At 42.9% G+C, this 25,472-nt stretch overlaps 1 protein-coding gene across 1 annotated transcript; it reads right to left on the bottom strand.

Moving 5' to 3' along the window:
* Positions 1-539: 539 nt before the first annotated feature.
* HECA (hdc homolog, cell cycle regulator) lies at positions 540-24,869 on the bottom strand. Its single transcript, XM_054063321.1, has 4 exons — positions 24,485-24,869; positions 8,716-9,756; positions 5,482-5,636; positions 540-2,799 (listed from the first exon to the last, which is right to left on the bottom strand). The coding sequence occupies exons 1-4, from the start codon at positions 24,726-24,728 to the stop codon at positions 2,635-2,637; spliced, it is 1,605 nt and encodes a 534-aa protein (XP_053919296.1). The 5' UTR covers positions 24,729-24,869; the 3' UTR covers positions 540-2,634.
* Positions 24,870-25,472: the final 603 nt, after the last annotated feature.

Below are 25,472 nucleotides of genomic sequence, written 5' to 3'. Positions count from 1 at the left end.
TGCTTTTGACTTGAATATTCTGTACAACCATTCATATGCTTATGTTTTTAAAGCTGCCCAAATTCCCTTTTCCCATGTCTACTCATTGTCGATTGTCACACATACATGTCTGGAGAGGCACCTAAGTACTTAAAGAACAGAATTATAAATAAAAATATTCTAAGGAAAGCAAATGAACAAGGATTTAGGACTCCAGATCCCACTTCTCCACTACCATGTGCATTGTACAGCAACACCTCCCCTCACCGAGCACGTGAAAAAGTGGGTACACAACACCACGTAGCCTATGTGGGAATTAACACCCTAGACTCACGGCATGAGTGACTAGTACTTAAGGCCAAATACTACAGTTCCAGATGTACCCTTTTATTTTTCTCATTACAGAAGCTTTCTTTGTGAAGTGATTTCAGGCCACCGGACAGCCTAGGCATTGTCTATCTGGTCTGGTTCTCCCAGGCAATGCAACTCCAAATATTGTTAGCCACCCTAACTCCATCAGGTTGGTCAACACACCATCTAAAAGAGTATGAACTAAGGCGCTCATCCTCCTTAAGGAGTTAACTCAAATTCTAATTTGATTATTCTCCATTAGGGAAGTCTACACTGGACAGCTAACGAGGTTTTATCTGCTAGACATCACCTACCAATACAGGTATGCCCAGGCCAGCTCCTGCTGCCGTGGACAATGGTTACAGTGCCGGTCCAACTACAGCTGAGCTCAGTGTAACTTTTGTGCTAGCCATACCAGACCAATACTAGAAGTCTCCTATGCTCCCTCCTGCAATTGTTTTTTAAAAAGAAACAGGTTTTCCCAGAACTGTCACGAACAGGGAACAAATGCACAATACCCCAGGATGTGCTCCCGACCCAAAGCCAAGCACAAGAGCGAGTATAGAAGGAGAGGAGTGCCAATGTCAAAGGCTACCACAGCCTTCAGGCCAGCAGCGGATCACCAGTGTAACTGTACAAGATAGACAGTCCAGATCGGAAAACTATTAACATGAGCTGGCTGGCTTCTAAGGACATGACCACTCAAGTTATCCGTGTCAACATAAGCCCTCAGTGCAGCTTGAGTACTACTCAAATGGTAGCTAATGCTAAAAGGAGCTAATTCTACAGTGAAGACAGTCAGGAAATAAAACTGTGAACTTTGCATTGTTAAGCACACAGAAACAAGGATATTCAGTTTGAGTTTTATGCGCAGAAAGCATAATTCTCAGACCAGCATGTGAAACACTTTTTTGGGCTTCTGACTTTTATGTTTTCTTAACCGGGGTGGCAGATAGTCAGGGCTGCTTTCAAGATAATGATTTCAACACTCTTTAAAAAAAGACTCTTAAATTTGGGAAAACAAAAAAACTTCAGAAGAAAAAAAAAATAATCCTGTCTCAGAAACAGACACAAAACCCCACACCTCTTGAATGGGTAAACACTCCATAAATACACTATGGAGAAAAAGAAAAAAAATAAACCAAAACAAAACCAAAAAACCCTCCTTTAAATCTCAACTGGCTTGAGAAACTAAGCAAAAAATTAATGACCTATTTAAAAAAATTTATTTAAGCAAGGGAGAAACATGAACCAAGAAGCAACAACTGCAGAGTCTAAAGGGCCAAGCCCTGATAGAAATTCAGTGCCTAATGCATAGTCTATTATGTACAGCACAGAAGCACATAGGAAGTAAATATTATGTTTGCCTCCTCAAAAAGGTTCAAAGTTCTTAGACCCTGCACTTAATGCAATTTTAAAAGACAAAGGTGCAGAAATTAATTGTTTTAAAAAATGACGCCATGTTTTGTACTCAGTACCTCTCAGCTCTTATAGGTCTGTTGGTCCAGATCCCCCTTCATGGTTCTCCTTCCACACCAGTCACAGACCAGTCACACCAGCCCACAACAGGCAGCAAAGCCTCAGGCCCAGCAGACACATACAAACACATCTCCATTCAGCTCAGTCTGTTCCTTCCCTAAAATATCTGTGAAGAAACACCTTTAAATAAAGCACTTCAAGATCTCCAGCTTGTTTTGGTATGAACAGATGACCTGGCTGGGCACATGAAAGCCCCAGTGAAGCAGCACTGTTGCTGCATGGTCCATCAGTAGGGGCAAATGCACATCAAACGCACATGGCAGGAAGACACTATGCCAAAAAAAGGAATTAAAGATTGCATTTTCTGGCATACGTTTACATTCACTTGTCACGATACCTTAGTTTACTCCACCTTTCCAAGGATTTCTGATTTCCACCAAGATGGAGGAACAACAACCCTACACAATTACCCACTTTCCAACTGGACATATTTCTCTGCCCTGTGTGTCTCCCACACCCTTCCCATAAACCGTATTACAATTATACAAAAAATAAAACCAAATAATTTTTAGCTGAACTTTACCCCACGCTCGGGATATATACAAAGGCCATTAAATTGGCTTGTCTCCAACCTTCACAGAGATCTTGTCAGGAGGATTCTGGTTTTAACAACATGTATATATACATATTAATATGTACACAGACAAAGCTGTTGCTCTTTGAGTTAGAAAAGAAACTAAATTTCATCACAGAATGAATCCTATAAAAGATATGTAATAAAGTTTAAATACCCATAAAATAGCTATTACTAAAGCAAAGCTTTCGTCAATAAGCCTCCAAAACTTTAAATGAAGAAAATGGCTTCACGAAGTGGTAGTCTAGATTTCCACAGTGAGGACACTGCTGGACGTTGCTGTATTCAGAGAAATATTGCATGCCAATCCGTACATCTATTACTGGCTTCCCACAGTGTTTACAGTTCAGTCGAGCCTGTAAAAAACAAAGAAACAAAACAAAATTCCTTTTGAAATAACCAAATTCACCTCCGTTTCTCACCTCTGAAAAAGAGAGCATCACACACAGCTCCCAGCCTTGCCCTCCCCAGCAAGAGAAAAGCCAAGTCAGGAAACCGGCAGTCATGGGATCCGATGGTAAGAACATTCCTCACCTGGACTGTTAACTCACATACACAAGGGTTTTCACACGTAGTATTACCACCAAATTCTGAGGGTAGGGTACCTCCCACTCTGACTGACAGGAGGGAGAGAATCTTAAAGTTCATATATGCAAATGATTGTTTTGTGATGCCTAATCTCTAAAGCAGTTCCTCAATCCCCAGCACAAGAAGTGCTGTCTCAATAAATCATTAATGAAGCCCCAAAGCAAAGACAGAAATTTTACATTTTACATTTGTGTCATGCAATTCAACCACTTAAGTCGATATCTGAACATAATACGTCTCTGAAATATATCAGCATTTGAATCTTTTGGCTTAACAAATCTAGAATGCCATCTACTTTATTGGCATGGCACGGTATTGTATCACTTTAAGTATCTATTTAAACATTTATAATACATATCAGGTTATAAAAACTAAACATCACCTCCAGCATACAAACTATTCTACAAAATCCAATTGAGAAAGGACCAACATTAACTAGGTGGATATGAGAAATAATTATGAAGGTCAAGAGAGAGCTATTATTGTTCAGCAGTAACTAAAAAAAGTAGATCTTCAGAAGAAATCTATCTGAGAAACCCAGACCATTTGATGTAAAGAAAGCAACAGGCACTGTGAAAGCTCAGCAGGCTGTTTGAAATAATCAAGAGAAGCAGAGGGGATTTGAGACTGTAAAGGAGTTTAAGAATAAAGGTGGCAAATGAGCAGCGAGGGCCTGAGCTGTACTGTAGCTTAACCTCACAGCCCAATACACTAACGAAAGTTTCAGCTTGCCACTGAAAAGAACAAAAAATGATTTTCTGAGGCAATCTTGATTTAAGGAATTTTCCCAGGATGAGAGAAGAAATCATTGAAGTACTATTACTATCGAGGCAAGACTCAAAAGACAACAAACGATCAGATTCACGGCCATCTGCTCTGCTTAAAAAGCTGAAATTCTAGGAAATACAATCTAGCAGGACTTGTATGATTTTCTTAACTAAAGTGTTGTCTTCCCTCTTGCTACTGTGCAGCACGTCAGCTGCCTGCTAGTAACCAGACAGCGCCTGCAGTTCATTAACATGCACATTTGCGACACATATATAAATACTTTGAAATAAGGTATGAAATAATTCAAACTAGAAATTATTACGGCAATTCAGAGTTAAACGATACACTGTATTTAAATGTCATTCCTCTATATGCACACAATCATCTGTAACACTCACAGTGAAACAATAATGCTTATGACCTGGCAATTACAGTTGCTGCAGCTAATGATTTCATAGTCAGTTCTATTACTTACCATGTACTGTCACACTGTCCATTAATCATATAATTAAAGCTCTTGTATAATGAGATCTTAATTCTTCTCTTTGCACATTCAACAGAACCAATTCAGATTTAAATTTGCCAGCTTTTACAGAGATAGCAAGTGATCATCAGTGTTTTATCTTAACAAGACACTATTTTTTCTAAAAGGGTACAATCTCAACAGGCTCTAAATCTGGAGGTAATATCTCCGATTTCAGTTATAATTGTTATCAATGTCATTTTATCCAGTAGCAGCAACACCACTTGTCTTTTCAGCAACACATTTTGGTAAACATGTTAAATTTAAAATTAAATGACATGTCACATATTGACAAAATGATATTTTAGATTGCTCTTAAGCACGCACAAGACCATGAAGTGATTGTATTTTGAATGAATGTGTTTCTGTCAGGCTCCTGTTCGCACCCTGTAACACCACCTGCCTGTCTGAAGCCCCAGACAAATGCTTTTTCCATGGTTGTCTACCCCTACGTACACAACAAAAGCGTTCTGCCCATCACATGGACAATTCTCTTGGATGCTGACAACCCTGCTTGCTTCAGGCATGTGTCTACTCTGGAGTTACCTCAGGCCCTGGATCTTTCTCACCTAAGGCATAGATGAGGTGAGCTTTTAATGAAACAAAGCTGCTTCAGGCTGTGGTGGAGTAACATCATCAGAATCAGATGCAGCAAAGGTGAAGGAGAGCTGGCTGGGTAACCTCCAAGCACAAAAGCTCTTTAGAACTTTCCATTCCCTTGGCTTTTTTCCTACAACAATCTTACAATAAAGCACAATTCAAGCATCGAGAAGCATGCTGAATACACGTAACACCTGCTAAAAATGTGCAACTGTTATTAAAATACTACTGGAATTATATCTGACGCTAAAGATACTTGCTAGGGATCACCCCAAGTATCATGATTTAGTTGTGGATGCATTTAAAGGGGCTTTATTTAAAAATATAAGTAATAACCACTGACCATTGCATTGCTTTTTTGTCTAGATACCAGCCTTTGTGCATCATAAGTTAAGACAAAGGGATAGGGACTCAGTCAGCTTTCTTGTGTTGCACTCATATGTACAGGATGAAAAAGAAGGATGGAAGAAGAGTAGGGAGAAAAAACCCACAAATCTTGGCTTGATTTACCATCAGTTAGAATTTTACCTTATGAGTGTTATTTACGTACAGTACTAACCTGACAACAGGGAGATGCTGCCAGAATATCGTAGGTATACATAGTTCCCAGTTGATGCCAGCTTCCATCCCATCGGGACTTGCACTTAATGCAGATAATTTTGTGAACCCCTTCTAAGCAGTCTACGCAAACAGCATAGAGGTGCATAAGCCTTCCTGTGGACAGGAAAGACACTTCTTAATGAGACTAGAACAGAAGATTAAAACAGACATTTCCTGACACGTGTTATGTGCCCTTCAGTGATACCAATCCCATCTTACTGAAATTTTTTTTCTCTAATAAGGGTGAATGATAAAGTAAAAAAATGTTTCTCTATAAGGAACACAAAGGGCTGGGCTGAAGCTATTTTCCACAGCTATAAAACTCAGGAATTAGTCATCACTCTGCCCACCCCCCCATCCTCCATTTGCCAGCAGAACTTAGCAAAATATTTTATAAAAGGAATTGCTTAAGCTCTAAGAACAGATGCCAGGTTATGCTATACGATCAGCTGCAGTTTTTCCAAAACTAAGACTGTGCCCCAGCTTCATCCCCACCTGACAGAAGAAGTGGAGAAGTGTTGAAGCTTATTAGATAGCTGGGTACAGTTTCATTTAATAGTTTGCCAAAATCTTCTAGTAAGGAGGAAACCAAGGACCTAATATTACTCATGAAAACAAGCAACAGCAAGAATAGCAATCTTCTTTCGTGTACTTTTTCCTGACCATTCATTAACAGTAAGTATGTTTAAAAACATTGTACGTTACGCACACATGGACTTCAACATGACATTCATAACTTTGACTCTATCAAGCTCTATCGTGACCTTAGGCTCTTTATGCACAGAGGCCTTCAAAACCTGAGTTATATTGACTTCCATAAAAATCAAGGAGTTCAGACCTGAAAATTAAATATTTTCTCTACATAAACGTGACTAAACTCACTAATGCAAAATCCAAGATGTAAATTCCACACAGAACAAAAAGCCCTACCAAATTACAAAGATTTGACACCTAGATTAAGCCTGATTTGTAGTTACTGAATATATTTGTACTTTAGTAGTTGGCTATTAAAACCTGGCTGATAGAGAGCACTGATTCAGTAATATACCATATTTTGAATTGCTATACAAGAAAAAGTTAAGGAGTATCGCAGTTACAGATCAGCTACAAAACAGGACTTCATTTGATATGTTTATCTTGGATTGCAACTTGTGCTCTTCAGTATCCAAGTACTGAACACACGGCAACCTTTGATTTAAAGGAACACATGCATCTTTTCCAGACAAAAAGGAACAAATTATTAACTATTTGTGGTTAGCCCACACCAGAAACTTTGAAACTAATGGTCTGGTTTTTAACTTGCTTTGGGTTTTAAACCAACTGTTTTAGAAAAATGAGAGATAAATCAGATTCTTCGTAAAAGATATATACAAAACAAGCTTGCTAGAATGAGCTGATAAAAATTGAGTGATTCCACATTGGAGTGTTCAGCCCTAGAAAAATGTGACGTGTTGAAACTGAAGTGTAAATATAATAAACTCTGTTCCTACAGTCACCACTCGAGATTGAAGACTTTCAAATAATTCCATGCACAGAAGTTTTGTCTTGTGCAGTAAGATAAAATAATTTTCCTTATCTGCATTGCTCTCGCATATTAAAATACATTCTCGCACCACTTAATTTTCAGGATTCTTGTTACATAGGAAATGAAGCACCTGATACCTTAAATATGCCTGAAATAAAAGAAGTTCTTTTCTGTACTGAAGAGAAAATAACACCCTGGAACTGCACTTTGCAAGCTTAATTTCATTTCAAAGCATGCTTCCCATAATAAACCATTTCACCCAGGACAAGGAGGTAAAAATTTTAACAATTAATTATCCACAGCATCTTGTCTGAGCATCCAATGAGTAAGAAGCAATTAATTAAAAAAAAAAAAAATCATTCTGCAGTTTCATTCTTAGTGGCAAACACTTTAACCAGTGATGAGCTTCACTATTATTAAACCGGCTATTGGTATTGATAAAATCAGAAGCACATAGTGCATGCCTCCCAACCAAAGCAAATAAGCATTATTATCTCATATACGTATATGCTATGTATCCTGGAGCTCTTTTAGTTTGTGTATTTGCCTATCACTTTTTCTCCTTGAAGTACATTATGCAAGAAAGAAACAATAATGTTAGCGTGAATACAGTTTAGTGACTTAGTACACAGTGATTTAAAGAAAGAAAAAGTACAAAGTTTTTGAGCAAAGGAAGTTTACATAACATGTATTATGACTATGCATGGGATATAACAAATTTTCTTGAAAGGAGAGAAATTTAAGTGTTAAAATACCTCTCATTAATGCTTTCTCAACATTCTTCAACATTCTTTTCAACATAATTCTATGTTTTTGAACACCAAACTACAAATACTTTCCTCTGATTTACTGTAGCCATGCTGGCTGCCAGCAAGCTGCAGGACAGGCTTATTTAGCTGTGTATCACCCTGGTCACCTAGTTTGGGACACAGCTTTCAAGAAGAGCTGAAGCTCATCCTAGCCCACATCTGTTTGTTTCTCTAGAACGAGCAAAGCAATACATGCCTTGGTTTCAACTCAGCTAGGAGCTGGGACACGATCCAGATACAGTCCAAACACACAGGAGTTTGGAAATAAGTCTAAATCCTGCACTACGCCTTTGCTGCTTCAATCCACCATAATAAAAGCTTATTTTCACTATGACCAACATCTCTTGCCTGGTGTTAGCATAGGCCAAACTAGTCTTCCACATAAGAAAAACCAGTTTTCTATAAAATAAAACTGATATTCTCTAGTCTGAAAGCAGGTAAGAGGCATCTCATCTCACCGGTGGTACAAACAGGACTTTCACTCATGCTGAAGCACAGTATGCTTAAATTTAAAAGGCTGATGTATATCTTGGAGTAAAGCTCACAACAGACAAATCAGCACACACACGCTGCAGAACAGAGTGGGTGGAAAACCTTCCCGTGGTCTACCTAGAAACCAGATGAGACATCTCTTAGTTGAAAGCCCAAACACAAGTCATAGATCTTTCTACATGGCATTTGCTTTTTGTAACTCCTTCTAAGGGTTTCAGTCGGATCCACGGCATTTGATGCAACTTCAAGCTTTATAGAACTGCTTAAAAATGCACAATCAGGATGAAAATCTATAATGGGGGGACAGGGCACAGAAGGCAGGTCCATCATTTAATGAAACCTAGCATGACTGACAGACAACCTGTACCTTGAAGGTGACAGGGAACATCATATTCAATCTCATCGTGTCTCGATGGGCTAAGGAACAGGGTCCCGTCCACCAGCGGAAACTGTTCAAACACTGGCAGTGCCCTGTGGCATAGTGCACAGTTTACAACGTTCCTGTGGCTGGCACTAAGAGCAGCAAGGATAAACTTCCGAAGGTCCTCCCCTTGGCCCACCTGGGCATCATCTTCCATCCGCACGTGGAAAGTATTCAATTTATGCCTGGGTATGTGAGTAAGGAGCTCAGATAGATCAAGCCTTCTCAAAAACTGCACAGGGGCATCGAAGTGCCCTGATCTATGTGCTTGCAAACCAGCTGTCCCATAATCAAAATGTGCATTCCTGAACATGCCCCCACCAGCCACATTCTTCTTATGGGGCTCCAGGTGAATAGCGTTCTTCAAAAACTCTCCTAAGTATCGCGAGGAGCGAGGGCCGCTGAAATGTGTGGGGGCAAGAATAGAGTAGCCGGTGGGTGGGGACTGGCCAGGGGAGACACAAGGCGAACGAACGGTATAGCTGCCACCCATGACACCCTTCTCCTGGGAGTTCTGCCTGTCCATTGAGTGCCTTCGTTGGAGGTCATGACTCAAGCCTTTCTGGGGCTTGTTGGCCGGCCTGCCCTTTTTGGCCTCTTCCGCTGACTCTGCCATTGACCGTCCTGTGCTCTTCTCCAACACTGACTTTTTCTTCTTATCATCCTGCATTCGCTTCACCTGGTACCAGTCAGTGTCCTTCTTCAGATGACCCTGCCCACACCGACAGGAGCAAAAGCGAAAAGCCAGGTCATATCCCTTCTTTGTCCACATGTTTTGGCGACACTGCTTTTCATTCCAGCTCCTGGCTCTGCCAATGCAATTGAACTGGACAAGAATGCTGCTTTCCCACTCATAGAAGCACTGAAGGTGCATCCAGGTGCTGTACGGACAATGCTCGTTGTTGCATATAACCTTCTGGTAGTCATCCTTCTCCAGGTCCACTGGTCTTCCAAAGCTACAGATCAGTGGTGTAGCACAAGGAGCTTCTGTGGAAGACAAATCAGATACGTTAATAACGTAGGGACCCACTTACTGCAATACTACTTAAAAAAACATGCCAAATACTCATATGAATTCTTATTCATGATCTGCATTATCAAAGGGCCCCACAAGCAATAGCTCTGGTTGAGGGCAAAAGCAATCTTTGACAAAAGAAGTTAAGTATGTGAAAGGAGATAAGGAAACAAAGGAAAAAAATAAAATGACATTACAGTTTGTTTAATATTCAAAGCCAAAGCACCTCGGGAGTATTAGCCCTCCTCAAGGGTTTGTGGATACCATTGCAAAGACTTTAAGAAGTAAGAATAAAGCTTTGTGGATGTTTCTGGAGGGTTGCTTTGAAGCCGGAGAGGCAACATGCGGAGAATACACAGAGATGCTTGTTTGAAAAACAAGCAGGCAATACAGCCTGGCTTTATGATCACAGAGAGGCAGGAATTGATCTTTTCTTTGGAACTAAGCAAGAGACAACAGCTAGGGAGGGAAGGAAGAAGCAGAAGACTTTGAAAAGCAAGACTAACAGCTTAGTACAGAAAGGAGGGCCTCTGTTACACTGCTCAGATCAATACAGACTATACCACCACCAATGACCTACTGGATTAGCTAAATTTCACAAACCAAATAGTTCTGCCACACTGACAGGTTAAAAAAACCAAATGCCATGCAGTCTTTTATCGGCAAAGTAGCTGTCTTCGCTATATCCTGGAACAAAAGCCAGTTTATTTAAATTATCTCCCTGCAAAAATATCAGCTTCTACAGACAAGCGTTCTACAAAAAAATGTTCATTTATGGGCCAATGACATTTTCACCTCCCTTACCGAAGTACCACAGACTACAAACAACTCCCATTTCCGCCTGCTCAGTTGCAGCTGGGAGGCACAGAAAGGACAGGAAATTTTCAGTTGGCGTTTCTACTGGCTTTTAAGAGTTTCTAATTATGAAGTTTTCAGATGCTTACTCAAGTATTACAAATATTTCTCCTCTGTATTTCTCACTTTCTACTTCCTCCACTTCACCAAAGAATGCTGCTCCAACAGGGCTGGCAGGCTGCCTTTTAACCTCTGTACAGCTGCATTTAAATACTAGCAGGCTTCTTCAGGGTTTTCCATGATCAAGCGCTGTCTCACCCCATACAAAACAGAGCAAACTTATCCCTGCAGTTCCCTGGTCTCAGTCAGAGCTCTGGGACTTGCAAAAGAGGTACACCAAGCCTCATGGAGAGAGGCCGAGTGATCCAGGGTTTTCTTCCTTTGGACTCGCAAATTTCTAGCTGATAAGCAAGGGAAAAACTGCCACTTGGTTGTATTGCTTTTTATACTATTCTTGTCACTAGTAGCACAAAAAATACAACATTATTTGCAGTGGGAAGATAGGTTTTACGCCACTACATTCACTTTTACTCAGACTTTCAGTAATGGACAAAGTACCCATCCTCACCTATCTTACAGCAGCAATACACAAACTAGATGTTTTACAACAATAGATCTTTGCCACACTGGTGGTTTTCCCCCTTCCCAACAGGTTGTTGTTAAAATGCTATAAACAAACAAACAAACAAAATCTTCAAGGCTACCCTCAGTAAACTTAAGATTACATAATTCTTAAGACTTATTTACCTAGAAGAGACGGACAGATAGAGTACAAGATAATTTTCCCAACCCATTTCCCAGAAGATGCCACATCCCACACCTCATTTGTCTGCCTCCATTTCTAACGCCAGAAGCAGTACAGTTGCAAGGAGAATTTCCTTCGGGGACTAGACTGTAAAATGCAACCAAGGTACATTCCTGAAAACGTTCTCTTAAAGCAAAAGGATCATTTCAAAATACAGACTAAAGAGAGATTATAAAGACAGAGGTAAGACAGGCATTCCCTCAAGGCTCTATGGAAGTTCCTTTTATACATGTGACACTTACATTCTTACTAGTCGCCCTAGGTCTCTGAAAAGCCCACTAAGAACATGCAGGTTTTGAGATCTTTGACAAGCACGGATTTTACTGACTACCAATGCTGGATTTTTCTCCACCTTTTTTTTTACTGTGTTATTTTACTGTGCCATTGAGTACTAGTCACGGGCCATAAGCAAAAGTGAATGATAGTGTATCTGCTCTGAAATAAAACATCAATTTACGAGTTGTCTTCCCACCCATTCTCCCAGACTTTCATTCAAGTCACACTATGCCATACCAAGCATCTCTGCAAAGCTTTTCTTCACTGTCAGTCACTCTTCCATTACATTTAGGGTCTGAAAGCATAGTTCACAATTATAGCATCCTTAAGAAGTTTATCTCAGAGAAATGAGATAAACTGAAACCACTAAAAGGAAATCATCAGAAGTCAGATGTGCAGCAAGGTACCAGAGGTACTAATATGAAGGAGTTCTCACTTATGCATTTCCTGCATTCATCTATTTTGGTACATATATGCCTTTCCATCACTGCCACAAAGCAGGAAGAAAGAACATGCCAAAAATCCACTTACGCTCCCCCCGGAGTTTTGGAGTGTAAATGTTCTAACAGTCACAGGTATAATTATAGCTGACAGTCAAGAAAGTTAGTACGCAGACAAGTCTAGAGATCTCCACTTTAGAATAAAGACTCCACACTTGTTCATCCATACTGGTACAGTTAACTGTACCAGTTGAAAAAGGGAGGTGCTTCCTTGATTAGTCTTTGAATATATTTTTGGGTTTGGATGCAAAAACATATGGTCTCTAGCCCCTTGGGAAGTTTACAGCCTCTTCACTATGCACACAAAAAATGAAATAAATAGAATAGAGTGGCTGAAATACAGAAAACAACACCACAGCCCGTGTATTCCACAGAAAGTGTCCACAGGCTATACAGTTGACTTTCAACAGATTTCCCCGCCGCCTTCCGCCTTTTCCCTCGTTGGTCAATTGAAGGAACGTGGAATGCGATCTTCTCAAGTTTCTCCTTGAGAACTTACAGATGCCAGCTTACCTGAGGAACTTCCCACACAGCATAACTACTAGCAAGAAAAAGCTTCAGGTTTTGGACAGTGATGTTTTTTTCAACATGTACATTAACCAGATGCCTACAAAGTTTTCAGATGTTCTCTCATCTGACCGTCTGTCTATTCAGTGGCTAGTCACACAATCACCATAGCAAAAGCAGGTCTAGAGCAGCTGGAAGAAAGCAATGGAGTGAACAAGAGTCTTGTCATGTAAAAGACTCCACTGAATTGTTAAATGGTGGTACTGAGATCACTTTGGAAAACATCCCTGCTAACAGTAGAAGCTCTTATCTCTTTTGGGGACTCACCCCACACTTCACTACTGTCACTGCAGCAGCACAGGAAATACTAGGAAACCAATAGGTGTCTCTGCCACGTTGCTACGTTCCACATCAAGGTTAATGCCATATTACTCAGAGCACTTGCTTTCACTGATACAGGTTTGTTATTATCAAGTCTGCTGATTTGGGGAAATTCTTCATAAAACCACTGCAGTATTTCCACAACAGAAACTGAAGAGCCCACCATGGCTAATCACAGCATCATAGAATCACCAGGTTGGAAAGGACCCACTGGATCATCGAGTCCAACCATTCCTAACACTCCCTTAAGCCATGTCCCTAAGCACTTCATCAACCCATTCCTTGAACACCTCCAGGGAAGGTGACTCGACCACCTCCCTGGGCAGCCTGTTCCAGTGCCCGATGACTCTTTCTGTGAAGAATTTTTTTCTGATATCCAGCCTGAACCTCCCCTGGCGGAGCTTCAGGCCATTCCCCCTTGTCCTGTCCTCAGTCACTTGAGAGAAGAGGCCAGCTCCCTCCTCTCCACAACCTCCTTTCAGGTAGTTGTAGAGAGCAATAAGGTCTCCCCTCAGTCTAAACAACTTCAGGCTAAAGTTGTTTCTCCAGGCTAAACAACCCCAGCTCTCTCAGCCACTCCTCATAAGACTTGTTCTCCAGCCCCTTCATCAGCTTCGTTGCTCTTCTCTGGACATGCTCCAGAGCCTCAACATCCTTCTTGTGGTGAGGGGCCCAGAACTGAACACAGTACTCAAGGTGTGGTCTCACCAGTGCCAAGTACAGAGGGAGAATAACCTCCCTGGATCTGCTGGTCACACCATTTCTGATACAAGCCAAGATGCCATTGGCCTTCTTGGCCACCTGGACACTCAATAACAAAAGTTATCTCAACAGAAAGTTCTACTACTTCTGTAGTATTTCCCTATATATATAAGAAAGCAGAGAACTCCACTATCTGAAGAGCATGTGGAAATCTCAAGCTAACATTTGGTTCTGCCTAACATTTCAAATTCCAGCAGGTCTATCCGTACAAAACAGACTGTGAAAGACTGAAGAGCCCTTGCAGACTTATGTCCGTTCACATCTCCTGCCAAACGATCATGCCACATGTTCCTACATAAAGAATAAATGAGAAAAGGAAAACAAAGTAAATTTTTTGCTCAACTTTCCCAGTTATGCCTCAGGAGTGAAAGAGACAGCATTAAGGTCACTTAGTATGGGAGCCACATTAGCAAATGTGAAGAGCTCTTCCCATCAATTCACACCCTTGAAAGTGCTCTGAGTTATTTAATCATCATTTTATAAATGAGACAGAGCACTTATTACAGAACTACAAAACTTAAAAAAAATTCTTGTCATCAAGCTCTTCTAGTTTTTATTAATTAGAAATGCATTTTGAGATTATTCTTCAGAAAAACAGAGTTTGAATCATCTTAATGTTTTATGATAACATTACAATTACTGTCAAGAGAGACAATAAAAGGGAGTAAATAGAAATACACATGGTCCAACTGTCCACCTGCAGTCCCAAGCTGATCCATCACCTAAATATGACTTGCTTCCAAGCAGCTAATAGTTCAACAGATTTCTCATTTGCAAAGTTATGAAATTGAACTTAAGGAAAAAAAAATCAAGGATTACCAGGTATCAGAGCAACATTCATTCTCCCAGCAGACTCTCCTGAAAGAATGCCTAAATGACCATAAAAGCACCTTTATTTGACCTCACAGTTTCAAGATGGTTTTCACAATCTAAGAGAACAAAACAAGACAGCATGCACTTTTGTGTAGAAGAACAGCTTCAATATTTAGACACAGGCTTGTGGCTGTAAGAGAAACGCTGCCAAGTCTCAACTACAACTGCATGCTGCTTCTTTCAAGAAGTCATGTCACCACATTAAAAAATGTACTCTCATATTCCACTACAGTGATTTTGATCAGTAACTTTGAAAACAGTTACAATGGGCAACACATAAATGTCATCTAAAACAGAAATAACATATAGCATTCAAAAAATCCCCATACGTTTGAGAAAAGACAGCTTGTTGTTTAACCGAGGCTATGTTTTATTTCTCACAGTAGTACCACAAAATTAACCTTTCTTTCAAAAATGAGAACATCAGAGAGGACTGCAAGGAAACTGGTTTGGGTGTTTGGCTTTTTCCATTCAGGTTTGTAAACATCAATAAAAGCAAGGAAAAGACAGACAGATTAGATAAATCTCCTTGAACTCCACATTAACAGGCTTCTATAGCTTAATAAAAAAAAGAGTATATGAACACCATCCTTCCCACTTTATGACCCAAACAAAAGCAGCAGAACAACGGCTTCCTGAGGAACTTCCCTCTGGTGAAGTAAATGGAGGAGAATGTTGTTTACTTCTGTTTACACATTCATCATAAAACCAAAGACGCACCCAGCAAGCCAAATGCAATGACTCCACAGCTTCAGTTTCCTGACTCTCTCATTTGTTCCAGGTCCTCAATGTGGATGCCGACAGCAAAATTCACTCTTCACACATACACATTCCCACATTATCCACTGTGTTAAGTACCAGAGCTTCGGTCAGTGGACAGAAACTGATAATTATTTTCCTGTATTCTTCAGAGTAGGTTTCAGCTCACCGCACAGACTTGCAATCACTAGTAAAGCTCAATGGAGGCATTAAATGCGTGAGGCTGGGGGCAGAGGAGATAGAAGCACAGTGGCTTTTGTAAGAGTCAGCCCTACTGTCATCTTAAACCAACTGTCAGGCAACAGTAGGTTGTTATGGATCTGGAAAAGAAATTATTAAAAAAAAAATAAAAAATGTAAGGTCTTGGCACTGGATCGTCTGTAAGACACTTTCTATGGATTGCTTTTGGTCTACCATCGTTCTAGCATCTCACCATCTATGCCAAGGATGCTATACATGCCAGCACATTACTTAGGCCAGCAGGGTACCTGTCAGACACATATTTTGCAAATCAAGTACTTTAACCCTCTACCACCACTTTCCCATGAATAGTGTTTCCTTCACAGCCCTAGACAGCTAGGAATTGTCCAGTTTGCCAGCCTGAACCAGAGCCGAGACATTTCTGTGGAAGGCTACTCCCTACAAACCATCTGCATGAATCTTCTGAATTATTTTAATTGAAGTCATACAAAATTATTGAGCTAATATTGTAACGCAGCTGCAGAAAATAAACTACCACCACAACCACAAAACAGACTGAACACAAAACTTGTATGAATTGTCCAATGTGCTTGCTTTGGTGAACCCTGGAGTGCAATCTAATATACAAAAGATTGCCAAGGGTGATAAAATGGTATTGACATTTGCATAACTGGTTAAACAGTGCAAATACTAGAGCAACATGGAAATGATCAGCCCCCCTCCTAGGAGCCTGAACGCATCAGGAAGAACGCCAATGGGAAAAAAATGTTTCACCAGTGGATCCAAAAGGCAGGCTTGGATCTTCAGTGCAGCAACAACAACATGTAACAAGTAATTGACAAATACTAAGAGAAGTCTTTCAAAATGGTACTGCTCATGGCTTGTATTGATAACACTCACTGACGATGACTGATGTCTCTCCAACAATTCTTGAGCAATCATTGAAGACTGATCAAGATGGAAGTTTCAAAACATTCTCTGAGAAGGAGAGGATAAAACAAGACAGCAGTAGCTGGTGAGCCACCTAAAACATAGGCTTTCTTCCCTGTCACAAGACTCCCTTTTACATTCTTGGAAAGGGAAGCCAGCGCCAGCGGTCCATCTCCAGTGATCAATAGACGGAGAGTTCAGACTAGCATGACATCCAGTGCAGACTCACCTGAATCACCTTTGGAGAATCACTGACTCCAGACAAACCCTCATTGCAATGGGAGTCGGACTGATAGTTTTCCATAGGTAAGCACCTTCACATTGACATGTAACAATACGGAGCGCGATTCTACTGCCATGGACCAAGTAGCTGCAGTCAATATTTATGCTCAGAAGGGACTTAAAGAGGATAAAGCCACAAGCAGCCCAGCCCTACTCAGCACATTTAGCCCATGTGCAAGATGTCACTACTTCTACTTGGTTAGTGTTGCATGAAGGGATCAACTTCCCTTAGAAAAGATTTCAGGTTAATTTTGGAGCTACTGAACCCTGGTTCACCTGGAAGTTCAGGTGATGGGACTCCTGGAGTGCTCAGTAGGTGCTAGAACCATCTCCATGCACTCCACTTATGCTGACTTCACGCTTGGCCTCTAAGGGAGTCTCTTCACAAGAAAAATAAAATAAAATGAGAAAGGCCTAGCAACAACACAGCAGTGAGAAGATGCCATGGAAATCATGAAGGTTTAACTTATATCTGCCACGTTAACACCTTCTAACCTAAAGGACAGTCAGACCTAGTGCCCATTTATGAAAACAGCAATTAGCACATTATACAAAGTCAGTTATCTGTGGCTTTTACTCAAGCACTCGCAGCCATTGTCTCACCCAAGTATATCAGAAAGTCCAGAGCAGAACTGTACAAACTATGGAGGACAGGCACTCACATGGGCACACTAGTCTTGCAGCTTGCTTACACAGCCATCTGCGCTCTAAGCTGGACCAACTGCCTACACTAGTGAAAACCATTCCGAGAATCCACACTGTCTTGTAGAAGTCACCACAATCTGCACAGTTATCATCTAGCCAATCTTTCCAACTTCCTTCCATTTCATACCTGTTGTCCAAACACAGAGAACTACTCTGTGGGTGGATTTTTCTGGTGACGATCGTGGTGAATGCAGAGATTGGTGAGTATCTCAAGATTGGTGGGCAGGAACGTGTTTTGAACCTTGCCTGTTGCTTTGTCCACACATGAATCGCCCTCACAGGAAAGCATTTCACCATTAAATTCTCTCACGGTATCCTTTCAATAGCTTTTAATACCCTGAAATGTTACAGGAAACTAACCACAGTTCCCTAAAAAACAGACATCCAGATTACTAAAGCAGATTCCAAAGCACCTGCCCTAACAAGTTTCTAGTGGCAACTTCCAACTCATGCTGGAATAAACAGTAACTGTGGTAAGCAGTTTATGCCCTATTACCAAGCACAGATGTAAACACTAGGCTGGACCAGTTCAAAAAGACTAGCCATCGACCCCAGTCCAAAAGCACAAGATGGGAAGTGAAAAAGGAGAAAGGGATGGTATTAGCATCTCTTTTCATTTCAAGTCTAGGGATGCTTGTCTCATTGGTCTATCATTCCCAAGTTTCAATATGACAGAAAGTATTTTTATCGCCCATGCCGAAGGCTAAAGAAGCTGGTAAAAACTCAGTGGGAAACAGGAGATGCAGTCACCCTAGCTGCAGTACCTAGCGTTTCTGCAGGACAGCAGCTCCTGAGCGTGGAGCTGTCGATCCCAATAGATATCTCCGTTGTGACGCTGTGCTGGCTCCCAGCCTTGCTCGTGTACCACCTTTGGCACCTGTGCATACACGGAGACCTCAGCTGTATGCTGTTCACAAAATGGGTATTGGCAGCACAGAAGTGGAGACAGGTAGTGCCAGGCAGACTCAATAGCCAGGCTCTGACTGAAGCTACCTCCTCCCCTAGCAGACATTCAAGACAGGAACAGCAGCAATATCCCTCTCAAGCCCTGGAAGGAGGACTGACAGACTCTACTACTGCAGGAAAGACAAAGAGATAAAGGTTAAAGTGAATGGTCTCAAGATAAACGTCACTGAAGTCTACCGAGAAATACCAGTGCTCTACTCAAAACCCCATATGCCTTCAAAACATCATTACCCAGTCCAGCGACTAGATTACTGCTTCAAGAGGCCTCTCTGAAACTATTTGAATTCCTATCAAAACCGTTTAAAGAAAGCCCATGCCCTAGTAATGCTGTTGTAATATTGACAGCTTGAAGATTATCTGGAGTATTTCACTCTGAGCTGGATGCAAAGTTTACCTCTATATTTTTTTTCCCTTGCATACACTGCAGGAAGAAAAGCAGAGAAGGATGGATGCCTGCCAGTCAGCACAGTAATTTAATATAAAAGGATGTCTCAATATGCAAGGCTATAAGCGAGGCTGAAGAAAACTTTAAGTTAGAAGTGTCTCCAATGACTAGAAATTGTTTTGTCACTACTTGTAAGATCACTGGGAAGAAGATAGGAGATAAGCACAGACAAAGCAAAGTAATCAGTTCAAAAGCTGTATTTCCTCATATGAAACCTAACAAAGCCTAACCCTTACTCATGCGAGCACCACACTTGAGCAAAGGACTAATCACATGAACACAGAATGCCATCACGGCACTGATAACCATTTTGATAGCAAATAACTGCTAAAAAAAATTAAATGGGTGTGTGCTTGCCTGCAAGAAAGGACAGTGTTTATTTTATTCAGTAATACCACAGACATGATTCCATTTGCAAAGATTTTCAGACCATGAATTGTATTTGCTACAAAAGCATGTAATTGCATAGTTTTAAAAATTCTAAAACTAATGTGAAAGCCATTTCAAACCCGATTTGCATTGATAGAGACAATGAAATTGGCATTCAATCGATTTCTGCAGTTAGAAGAACTCAATGGAATCATGAAGCAAAATGGTTTTCCTTTAGAAAATTAATAGGTATTAAATTTTGTAGTCACTGCAACAGAATAGAAACTTAATTTTCTAGGTGGTCTCACTGATATCAATGGGACTCTCTCAAGCTAAGTAATAAGAAGATGCCAATACTGAACATCACTAGAGTGCCAAACTGGAACTGGATGTTTCACACAGCAGGGAACATTTGATGGCAAATATTAATCCACGCTTAAATACTACAGCAATTCATGCTCTAAAAACACATTTTTAAATTAAATATTGTGCTGACAAATTTTCTGGCCCTCTTTTAACAATCCCACCTCCAGGATATAATCTTTGCTTGCTGTAAATTTGTGAATTGCTGCCCAGTCACAGTTTTTAGTATGTTAGTCGCTGCTGATTGATTTTCTTTCCACCCCTGGGAAATCCTGCTTCCGTGAGACCTACATCTACCAACTCCACCAGCTGCCCCACAGCCCTTTTTCCCTCCCCGAAGGAACTCTCATGCCCTGTATAAATCCAACCTCTGGCAATTCCACCTAAAAACCCACCAACTCACCAGGTCTGCCGTTCAAGGGCTCACCTATGACAGGGGGGAAAAAGTATGGTCTTAAAACAGGTGGCCAATACACCACAGGACAGCAATTTAGACACAACTATGTCTTTTTCTTTTTTTTTTTACTTTAGGTATTTATAATGAACCCCATGTTAAGGGGGAAAAGCACAGATACAGAAAGAGATTAGTGTGACAAGGACAAGGCCATGAAGCAGTAAGACGCTAAGACAGTGACCATCGAAAGGACGAAGAGAAATTGGGTCTACTGGACAACAAGACCAAGAATGGAAGCAAGGCACAGAAAATGGATGGGAGAAAGAATTTTGGGGTTAGAAACAACTATATATGGAGACTGGAACAAGAAGGTTATAGGATGAAGGGATAAAACAATGGTAGCTGATGGCATAGAAGTGCTCAGGCCCAGCAAGGCAGAAACAGAGAATGAATATGCCACTCGGAGCTCACAGATCTGAAGTAAACCCTGTGGATTTTCCTTTTCTTCTGCTCAGGGCAAAATATTCACAAAACATCTTGCCCCCCACGGCTGCTTACACATGCAGATGAAGATAACCAACTATTGCCATTGGAAAAGCTGGTAATCCACAAGGCTGGAGTCAAGAGGGTAAAAGCACAGTCCCATGGAGCCGCTAGTATAATTTTAGATAAGACAGATCATGTTTTCCAGTTTGGTTTAGAAAAGTAACCCATGGAATTAGCTAGAAAACTAAAAAATTAAGAGGACTATCATTCAATCAGTCTAAAGACAATCTAAGAGGTGAACCTTCCTGTGACAGCAAATTTCAGTTTCCCTGTGCATCACAATACTGTTAGTCTGTTGTCCCCTGTACCCATAACCTGTGCCCCATTCAATGCAGAAAATGGATGTCACTTTGGCCAAGAGAGAATAATAATCTATCATATACAGAACTTCTGCTTGGTCTGATGGAAGAGACAGAAAAGGAAGGCACAGCTACAGAACATTAATCCTCCTTGTAGGCACCATCCCAATACCACCTGAAAAGCTATAATGCCAAGTAGAGAAAAGCAATCACATCTTGTCAGTAGTTAGGCTCTCTACCTTCCTGATTCCCACAGACAGACTTGGGAGCTGAGAACTCTGCGATCACAGTTTTGAGCTCTGAACATGCACATGTTAAAACACCATAAAAAAAGTCATAAACAGATGTTCTCTTGGGGCAGGGGAAATATCAGCCTACATTCCTCAATCATGTCAAACAGTGAAACTAACTTTGTCAAAATGTAAAAGGGAACAGTATCTTTCCACTGTAAAGGGGTACTATAACAGCAGTTCCATGTTAAATGGTCAGAGCTGCACAGAGAAGCCCAGAGGAAATTAAAAACTCTGTTTCATTATGGCACACGGATGGGGCAGAAACAATACATGAAACACAAACAATACATGAAACACATAATGAACTGTGAAGACTTCAAAAAAAAACATCTGAACCACTATCCCTTCCCTGAGTGAAGCATGGTCCTGATGGTACTGTGTAATTAGACTGTCATACTGATATCATGATGCAAACCAGAGGTCTGCACAGCTCATCTTAATTTTACAGTTATTAAATCTGCTCCTTTCATCTCTGCATACTTCCGTCTTGACACACTAACGAAAGAAAGCAGGGTATGTTATTATGTTCATCTACCACTTTTCCAGGGTAAAGAGGGTAGGAAAGAGATAATACCAGACACTTGCAAATTATCCTATAACAACATACGGTGATGATGCAGAAGGAAGGCTGAGTCCCGAGACGAGGGGCCCACAGGACCAGTGAACCTCGGCAGCACGAGCCACAGCATGCAGCTGCACAGTCCAAAAGCAGCACAGCGAGGAGCTCCTCTGCACCCAGAACACTTAATCCGCAACCCAGATAATCTCCCATGAATAATCAAGAGTTGACTGTGTACAGCAGTACTCTATTAACCTCACAACTCACTGCAGCAGGCCACGTTCTCCATAAACTGCTTAGTGATCAATTAACCATAAGCGCACAGCCTCTGTTACAAACATCTTGAGTCTAGTAATGGGATACTTGCCTCCAGGGCCCCGGCTATACTACATAGCTGCATTTCAGATTCATCAGTTTTGGAGACTTGGGGGAATACACCATCATCATCTAATCTCTTCCCTTCACATCAGAGCCGGATTCCCAGCTCAGTAACACGACAGCAGCAGTGCCTCTTTTCATCTACTGAACCAAAACTGTTGAAAGCTTAGCAGTTATCAGTAAGAATACAATTTACAAAACTTCCAGCTCAGGATTACCTGATGGGCAGTAGCCAATGTAAAATCAAGCTAGCAACCATATCTACTTCTCCAGCCTTTATGATTATCTGAAATGAAAGATATGACTAGACGCAATGATCCTGTCAAGGCAAAGATCAGGTGTGCTGAACAGGCACTTAGTGCAAACACCAAAGCCAAAGTTGTACCTATGTTGTGAGAGCAGGTAAAAGGGGGATTTGATAAAAGATTCGAGGATGTTTCTGGGCTCTGCAGTCATACGGAAGGAAGGAGAGAAAGAATAAAAGAGCATCTCAGGTTAGCTCTCGGAAAGGCATCCTCAGCTTCTGAGGAAGGTGGCCAGCACAGAGGAAGATACGTAAGGTACCTTGGGGGAGACAGTCTTACAGTTTAAGAGCACTGACAACCTGTCCAGCCAGCAAGCTGTACCGCTACCGGTGTTCACCTGGCTGTCATCACCTTCAATGGCGTCTGCACAAGGAATAACACTTCATTATCCCCATGCAAAACAGCCACACCAGAAATGCACTTCTGCTTTTACTTGTGCTTCAGCAAAAAAATTTGGAAACACCTTTTTTTCCCTGCCTCAAAACCTAAACAGGAGCCTGCAAATGTTACATCACTGAAGTGAAGTAATGAGAAAAATGTTCTGGAAATTCTCTAACTCCTGCTAATGTTACCCCCCCCCCCTCCTTATTCACCTACTCTAATTCACCTGCTAATGTCCCTTTCCCCATTCCTTACTCAGAACAAATAGATACAAAAAGAAAAGAAAACAACACGACCAAAAAAAACCTCACAACCCCAAACACAGAAATTCTAAGCATTCTCCATGAATCTGAAGTAATACTCTTACAAAAAGCAGACCAGCAAAGACCTTGTGAGATAAAGTGATTCACAATTAATTGCTAATATTTCTAAGGAAAAGTTTCCATTAAAAAATACAGGGCAATCTTGAAAACCGAATTAAGATTCCTGGAACTACCTCTGGCTAACAGCAGCCTGGCAAAACTACCACCACAGAGCATAAAACCAGTTGGAGCTGCACTCCCACTTTTTCCAAAGAAAGTAAAAAGCTGATGTCCAACTTGGGAGGGGGAAGAAGTCAGGAGTAAGGACTCTGTGCCTCTGTTTGTAAATCCAGCAGCAGAGCTAAGAGGTGAGGGGGGTTTTGGCTTAGCAAAAAGTGTAATAAAATCCTAGCCTAACTTTAGGTTTAGCCTGAAGCATCATTTTGCAGCAAGACTATCTCCAAACACGGACAGCAAAATAAGTTTCTCCAAGGAAACACCTTGCCAAAACCGCTTTGAACCCAAAACCCACCCAAAAGGCAGCATAAAATGGTTGAAAACAGAGCGTATTACCCCGACAGACCCAACTACTGTAAAACGACAAATAAAACGCGTTGAGAAGCGGGACTCCATTTTTAAGTTCGCTGAAACAAAATTCGGCGTTTTTGTTGTTTTCTTTTTTTTTTTTTTTCAACTCGGCACTGAGCAATCCGAGATGCGGACGGAGCTACCGCGCAGCCTTCCCCCCCCACCGCGTTTCGGGGAGGTCCCGGCCGCCCCCCCGCAACCCTTCTCGCCGTGCATCCCCCACCCTGAACCCCATGTTTCGAGGAGGTGCCGGCTGCCCCCCGTGTCTCCTCTCTCCGCGCATCCCCCACCCCGCACCGTGTTTCGGGGAGGTCCCGACCCCCGGGCATTCCCTCTCGCAACGCACCCCCGCACCCCGCGTTCCGGGGAGGTCCCGGGCCCCCCCACCCCGCGCATCCCCCGTCTCCAGGAGGTCCCGCCCGGCCCCACCCTCCGCATCCCGCGTATCCCCCGCATCGCGTTTCAGGGATGTCACGGCCGCGCCGCGCATCCCTTCTCCCTATGGATCGCTACCCCGCACCGTGTTTCAGGGAGGCCCCGGCCGCCCCCACCCCGCGCATCCCCTTCCCGCACCGCGTTTCGAGGAGGTCCCGCCCCCCCCCCCGCTCCCCATGCCCCGCGCATCCCCTCTCCCCGCGCATCCCCTGCGCCCCCGCGGCCCGTGCGCGCCTCTCACCGTTCTTGGCGTCTCCGGCAGCTGCGCCGCCCGCCGCCGCCCCGCCGCCCGCTCCGCCGCCCGCCCCGCCGCTCCCCGCCGCTCCGGGGCCGCCGCCCGCCGCTCCGCCGCCGCCTCCTCCTCCTCCTGCCGCCGTTCCCGCCGCCGCGGCTCCGCCGCCCGCCGCCGCGCCGTTCTCCTGCTCGTCGCCGCTGCTGTTGGCGCGCTTGTTCTTCTTGCCCTTGCCGCCCTTCTGGTTCGGCATCGCGGGGCGGGCGGCGGCGGCGGAGAAAGCGCCGCTACCTCCGGCTCATGGTGGCGGCGGGGCCCGGGACGGAGCGGGCGAAAGGCGTGTCCCCCGCTCGGGCGCCGCCGCCCCGCTTCCTCCCGGAGCAGGCGCGGGGGCGGCGGGAGGGGCTTAGCGGCAGGGCGGAAAGCGGAGAGGCAGTGGGGGGGGCCGCGCCGGTGGCGGCGGGGAATGGAGCGCGTTCCGCCGCCGGGAGCCGCCCCTTCTCACGGGAGATGGAATCCGTGTGCGCTTCTCGCCGAGCTCCCGGCTTCTCATCCCAGCCGGTGTGAATGTTCCAGCAGCGGGGAACGGCTGGGAGGTGTCCCTGTAGGTGCGGGAATAAAAGAGAGGGGGGCGAGGAACGTGAAAATAATGCAGTGTAGTGTTGGAGGGGCGCGGGGTAGGAAGCAAAAGCCTGAGCACGTTCCAGTCCTGACCTGAGGTTTTTCATCTACTGTAGTTGCCGGTAGGGGAAGCTTCATGGGTGATGGATAGCGGGGGTGAACCTTTGGGATAGGAGCTAGATCACAGAATCACAGAATCACAGAACAGGTTGGAAGGGACCTCAAAGCCCATCCAGTTCCAACCCCCTGCCATGGGCAGGGAGACCTCCCACTGGATCAGGCTGCCCAAGGCCCATCCAACCTGGCCTTGAACACCTCCAGGGATGGGGCAGCCACAACCTCCCTGGGCAGCCTGTGACAGTGCCTCATCAACCTC

The sequence above is a fragment of the Cuculus canorus genome, chromosome 3 (genome assembly GCF_017976375.1).
Source record: "Cuculus canorus isolate bCucCan1 chromosome 3, bCucCan1.pri, whole genome shotgun sequence".
Taxonomy (NCBI): Eukaryota; Metazoa; Chordata; class Aves; order Cuculiformes; family Cuculidae; genus Cuculus; species Cuculus canorus.
This window is presented reverse-complemented; position numbering and strand designations above follow the sequence as displayed.

What these genes read in the sequence shown, in the direction of transcription:
- HECA (XM_054063321.1), bottom strand. Translation starts at nt 24,728, where the DNA reads ATGCCGAACCAGAAGGGCGGCAAGGGCAAGAAGAACAAGCGCGCCAAC. An exon ending in TGCCGGAGACGCCAAGAACG is followed by an intron (nt 9,757 to 24,484) that starts GTGAGAGGCGCG and finishes TGTCTTCCACAG; the next exon opens with AAGCTCCTTGTGCTACACCA. An exon ending in TGTTCCCTGTCACCTTCAAG is followed by an intron (nt 5,637 to 8,715) that starts GTACAGGTTGTC and finishes TCCTGTCCACAG; the next exon opens with GAAGGCTTATGCACCTCTAT.